The 6546-nt window shown below is 45.3% G+C and overlaps 1 protein-coding gene across 1 annotated transcript in view; it reads right to left on the bottom strand.

Annotated features, from left to right (window-relative positions):
• Positions 1 to 533: 533 nt before the first annotated feature.
• Positions 534 to 6546, bottom strand: part of T265_15767 (hypothetical protein) — a gene marked incomplete at both ends in the record, with an annotated part of 17482 nt that continues 11469 nt past the window's right edge. The window contains 2 exons of the mRNA XM_009179101.1: positions 534 to 1015; positions 4911 to 5016. Coding sequence (XP_009177365.1) covers positions 534 to 1015; positions 4911 to 5016 — 588 coding nt within the window. The remainder of the gene's footprint in view (positions 1016 to 4910; positions 5017 to 6546) is intronic.

The raw sequence follows: 6546 nt of genomic DNA, 5'->3' as shown, positions 1-6546 counted from the left end.
ACAGAGCAAATCCACTGCACACCACCCAAGTCCCTACCATCATTCTTGGGAACATCTGATGGGATCTTCTATGTAGGGATAATGTATGGAGCGAATTGCAATTTTTTTGACCTATTTCTTAGGGCGCCCTGTGCGGGTTTCAGAAGAGTGCATGGGTTACGTGAAATTAGTGGGAACTTGTAATGGTAGTTACATTAGGGGAAACTTGAAAAAGTGTTATTCCAAGTGAAAAGAATACGGACTGAAAATAGAGATCACAGCAGATAGCTCACGATAAACGAAGATATTTGCTATACAGGCAGTCCTCTGGCAACTCCTTTTACAGTCCAGTAACCACCACGGGCAATGGCCCTGAGACCAGCTTGTCCGCCTGGTATACTGTCGACGATTTGCCAACATATAAGAGAAATCTGTATTAATAGAGCAAGGCCAGCACACATAGCGCTGTGCCAGACGAGGACTGCGTAAAGGCCAGCAAACAGGCTGAATAAGAAACACAGCGTAAATGCCAAGCGTTCCCGAGAAAACATACTTTTCAAATGATTCCAAGGTCCCCAGAGAAACGAAAAGCTACCAATTAACAAAACGCTCCCCACAGTATGAAGCAGCACATATTTTCTAATTCCGAAAGGTGTGCCAATTAGTGGCAGAAATGCCATCGCCAGACAAAGACAAAAAGAAGCAGCCAGCAGACAAAGAACAAAACCCAGAAGCCGCTGGCGCCGAGAGAATGCTTTTGGCATCAATGGGTCAGTATCAGATTGGGTAAACCACGAAGACAGTATGCCTTGCGATTCAACTTCCAGTGTTGCGGTCGTAGTGGAGGTATCCGGTGCCGTTGTTGATTTGTCACTTCGGGGACCCAAAAAATTTCGAAGAGGACCCGGAAGAAAGTCTAGTTCGTGACTGTCATTGCTTTGATGGGGGCCCCCATTCTTGGAATTCGAGGTTGTTAGCAAATGATTCAACATGGAGACTTCGCGGAAAGTTCTGGAAAACAGGAAAATGGAACCAACTGAAAAGAAAATTGGAAAGCAGTGACTGCTGCTGCAAAATCGCACTATACAAGCTGAGCGGGAATTCACTAACGTGTTGTAACACAGGCGCACACGACAGATGTAGTTTAACCATAATATTAGTTATGCAGGACAAAAGACAATGAATACATGTGCTATAGGATAAAGTTGGAAGATCATCAACTCTTGAATTGTGACATACCCACTTATCAGAGGTCTGGGGGCATCAGGTCTGCTACTTGCAGGGACCATCCAAAACCATGCTTGCAAATGTATATGCATATTAATAGTTTCCAATATATGTAAGAAGTTGCGGGACTTTGAATCTCGCCTTGAATTGTAAGTGGTGCTCTAAGTAGCTGAATATCCACTGGCATGATTGTACACTTAATGGGTGCAAAGCGCATTTCAGAGAACGCGACAACTTTGGCCGATTAAGCGATTTGTGTATTCTTTTCGTCTTCGAAGATAAGAACGATACCGTCTTCTGCAGAGCCTGTCGTAGCGACCTCCGGATTGCTAGAGGAGCGCAGCCCAAATCAAATGTAGAACAAGCGAACAGTCAACTTGACGATTCTACTCGGATCCTGAACTTTTGTTGCGCTGAAATGCATCACTGTCAAACGACTTTCATGTGTGAGCCAGCGCGGCCTGTTTTTCTGCTTGCTTCAGTATGAAAACTAAAAACAGTCAGAAAAATGAGGCACCGAGTCTTGAAGATTGATTCGTGGTAGAACTGATGGGAGACAACTGATGTCTTCAGTCTCAAAGGATGAAACTGCCGAAATAATATCAAGAGAATAGTGGGAGGAAGGGAAAGCGTCAACTGTGGCTTGTATTTCTCCACCTCTCCTGCGGTGTGCTGCAAACAGCGATCAGGCTGAGGAAGCCTCACAAGAAGCAAAATTGTGCTTAATTATCTCTGTTTGTACGCCAACAAGGCACCAGACCTAGATAACAGAGTGGTTAATCTAACTAACTACGGCTTTTGGCTTAACAACCAGACTACAGAAGTATCAACCCTTACCCGGATTGTCAGACCTTTATGAACCGACCAAACTGGCATGCTGCCTAGGTGTCAAACGGATATCCTACCCTATAGCTCAATAGGGCATGGAGGCGCGCAAACCGTCACGTCACGGTAAGGTTCTGCCTCTGAATAACGGGTTAAAATACCACCCTCAGTGGACATCATGACTTCATAGACTACGCCGACAGCATTTGATTTTTGCCCAGTGTGAACAAGAAACCACAGGGTATTCACTCAATCAGTCTTGTTTCACAGGTTTCCGGTTAGTTGAGCCCTCAAACTGTCACTTATTAGAGGATGTCACAACCCTCAGTCATCGCCATCGAACAAGCAGCTTTAGAAAAGAGGCAAGCAGGCAAGTGGATTTTCTAGTTGAGGATATCCGAAGACAACAAAGCGTCGGCAAACGTCAGCAAGTCGAGGCAGAGTTCATTCAACGAAAATTGAATTTCATATAGTTTTATCCAACGCCTTTTGTATTCTTAGTAGTCATCCACAATCCATTTGTTGTCTTTATGTCGGGGGACGAAAGGACTGGCAACCAACTGACTAGAGCTGTTTTTACTATGCAAGAATACTGATTAGTCTCATCCTTGACCCATCGGTTTCTCGGTTTCTCACTCTTATCGTACCAACTGAAACATGAGGCGGCCTGTGTGAATATTTTCTAAAACGAGAGATTCACTTGAGTCTCCCATGAAAACCAAACTGATTTGCAAATGAGCGCATTTGTTGCAATCATTTACTCTATTTGGTCACTTTTCAATGGGACACACCGTCAGGCAGCCACGCGGAGACCACCTATCCTGGGAAAGACCTGTAATAGGACAGGTAATTTCCCACTTGGTGCTACCAAACTGCGTCTCCCACGTCTTCTTGACTGCTGACCAGGATCATCAGCATCCGTGGTGAAACTGAGCACCCGAATGGGCAAAAAACGGAACAAGCATGCAAGGCGTTCGATTTCAACGGCCTTGTTTGGGCACACTAGTATGTAAAATTGGAGTTCGACAGGCACTGGGAAGTGAGATTCCGGAGGGGACTAATATCTGTACAAAATGGGTGGTAAAAACAACAAACAAATGCGTCACATGCCGCATAAAAAATCTAAATAAAGGGATGAGGATATTAAAGGTCGATAAGACTTGGTGTGGTTGGGAGATGATGGGTATCAATCGGGACTCTATTCTCCCTGTAACCGGAATGCTGGTCTGGGGATCGGGGGTGAAAGACTAGCATATTTCAGGTGAGCTGATTTCGGTGGGTCAGCGCTATCAGTTTTAGGTAGACTTCGCGGTCAGTTACGAACGCTTTTCAAGAACGTCATACCTGATGGACAATAGAATAAAATGTCTGGATGGGGAGTTAGTATGCACCACAACGTAGGAATACGTGGTTTACAACAATTCTGGTGTCACACACAAGACGGTGGCTGGAGGCCGTGTGGACGCATGACGCAGACAGCTCATGTGGCTGGGTGGGATGCACGATCAGACGTTCTCGGTGGAGTGGTAGTAAAAAGATCCGCCGGCAAACGCAAGGTAGCGCCATATGCGACTAAGGTTGATGTACACTTCATGTACAACCTCAAATAATGGCGCATGTCCAGAAAGGCCATAAGCAATACTTCAATTTACCTACATCTGAATGGGGGTGAAGCCCCGAGAGTGCGGGAAAAATGAAAAAAAAAATCAGTATAACTTGGGAGTGCTACCAAATGGATTCATTGTGTGGCGGCGTGATTTTGAGCGTTTGCATGAGACAGGAAAGTGCCCATTTTCAGACGTACTTATTCATACCGAGCTAAACGAAGCTTTCCGCAATGGGTTTTCATTGCTGCACGGTTTCAAGGGTGAGATAAGGCACCTAAACGTGTGTCATGATTCGTATCTGCTTATTATTATAATTGCTCTATGGATTTACAGTAAATCTTTGTAGGTACATTTCAGCTCTTCTATGCTTGTACTTAGATAAAGAAGACGCTGTTTATCATCGATAAATTGAACACTCTTCCAACTCGTTCTCGGACACTGTCTCAATTCACTTGTTTGAGAATACAATGGACCCGCAATTACGACCTCGGCTTTTGGACGCTGACCCAAACTCCACAGATGCAGCAAAACGTTGGAATCACTGGTTTCATACCTTTGACACCTATCTGAAAACTGTCGAATCTTCTAAATCCGACAAACTTGAAACTCTCACCCACTTTTGAACCCGCTGGTATACGATCACTTCGCTGATTACAACGACCATGAATCTGTGGTCTACACGTTACGGAAAGTATAGGACCACTTAAAAACGTTGTATACACACGATACCTGCTACAGACCTACAAGCAAGAGTACGGACAGAATATTGATAATTTCGTACGAAAATTGAAATCATTAGCCAAAGCCTGTGAGTTTAAGTCAGTATCTGCAACTGAATTTCAAGATGAACGCGTACATGATGCTATAAGTAATGATCTGGCGTCCTCGCCCATTCGTGAAGACTTCTGGCACAGCGCTAACTCTGAACCGGGTATATAGGCTTGTTAGATCCCTCGAGTTGGCCCACAAATAGTAGCAATCATAGTTTAGTAACGAACCTATATCCTGCACAACGATTCCGTCCATTTCACAGGATCTCAAAATACGTGTCAATTCGACCACTGCTTCTGTAAAATTCGTTAAAGCATGTTATTTCTGTGGTTATGATGGACATTCTCGCTCGAAATGCCCCGCTCTAGAAGCAGTTTGTAATCTTTTTGATAAACATGGTCACTTCCACCGCGTATGCCGTTCGAAAAATACCACCAATTTCAATACAGATTGCACGATGAGGTCCACTTTGTCGTCGTTATTCGTTGCAGCAGCACCTACCTGTCTGGCGCGTCCCATCACAACGATCGAAGCCAATGGCATCACTCTCCGTGCTTTGGTCAATACAGGAAGTTCTTGTAGCTTCATTAGTTCCAACGTCGTGAAACTACATAATCGGAAAATTTACCCAACATTCTCAGACGTCATAATAACGTCTACATCAATACCCTGTCGAACGGCCGGCTACCCTTGGGTTTCTGTCCGATACAGAAGTACATCGTACAATGAACTGAAGCTCTTTGTGATGTCAGACCTCTGCACCGACGTTCTACTCGGGCACGATTTCCTAGGTCTACATGGAAAGATAGAAATTTCTTTCAGCGGGAATCGTGATACGCTCACCATTCGCGGCCTAACGGCAATGAACATTAAATCACCATCACTTTTCGCCAACTCATCTGCAGATTGCAAGCCTGTTGCCAGCAAATCAAGACGACATCATCCGAGTAATGAAGAATTCATTCGCGTCGAAGTTGATCGCTTATTGCAAGAAGGCATTGTCGAGTCATTAACGTGTCCCTGGAGAGCGAAGGTGTTGGTTACCAAGAATGTCAATCACAAACGCCGGATGGTTGTTGACTACAGCCAAACTATCAACCGGTTCACATAGCTGCCACGCCTGAACAAAATGATGGGGAAGATTTCGCACTACGAAGTCTACAGTGCACTAGACGTCTTGTCTGTTTACCATTAAGTCCCATCCCTACATCCGATAAACCTTTTACCGCATTCGAAGCATGTAGTGGTCTGTTTCAGTTTCTTCGCATATCCTTCAATGTCACAAACGGTGTAGCATGTTTTCAGCGAACTAAAAAACCCATTCAGCTGTAACACCCTTTTGGTGCCTGGCTGCCATGCCACCCAAAGGAAGCACGAGGGCTGGGATACTGTCAGGTTGCCCAAGCCTAGACAGACATTCTCGATGGAAACTGAAAACAAGAAGCCATTGAAATTCATGTGACCGTGTTTTGCAGCGCCCCCAACCACGAGCAGGGGAGATCATGTGGACCTCATCATGGAAGATGAGTCACGAGCATCGTACTTTATCGGCATTCACTTTCAAACTCCTTTGTCGGGTCGAAGTCTGACACGAATTTGGAGGGAAGAACAGCATTTTTTCGGATTACTCCTACGACAGGATTGGTTGGCTCCGGCAATGTCTCAGATACACGTTTCCAGGCACGGCGATCGGCTGCCAGATCTGCACAAATTGTGAATAACTGCAGTCTCCCGTCACGGGCTCCTCAGACCACATGAAGGTCGAGCTGCTGCTATCACTCCTGACCATAGTCAGGCAGATTTTCTGTCATCCTCCGAGGCGATAACGCCGTCCTTGAAAGAGCGTTGGGGGTAGCGTTTGTTTGGTTCACGCGCAAAGGGCGCGATCATTGAGATGAGCGTGATAGATAATTACTGAACGCTCATAATGTGTCCGAGATATCATTGATCAAAGACCACAAGCCTCTGGATATCTTCTGCTCGTGAGAGCCACGTACCGCAGGCACAAATCAGAGCCAGAAGAACGGCTGTGTTTGAGGCCCGGGATCTCGTAAGTACATTAACCTGAGTTCATTTCCAAGAGACGGAGTTCAGCTGCATAAATCATCATCATCATCATCATCATCATCATCATCAT

This window comes from Opisthorchis viverrini (genome assembly GCF_000715545.1).
Source record: "Opisthorchis viverrini unplaced genomic scaffold opera_v5_870, whole genome shotgun sequence".
NCBI lineage: Eukaryota > Metazoa > Platyhelminthes > Trematoda > Opisthorchiida > Opisthorchiidae > Opisthorchis > Opisthorchis viverrini.
The sequence above is the reverse complement of the archived record's forward strand: the minus strand, read 5'-3'. Positions and strand labels throughout refer to the sequence as shown.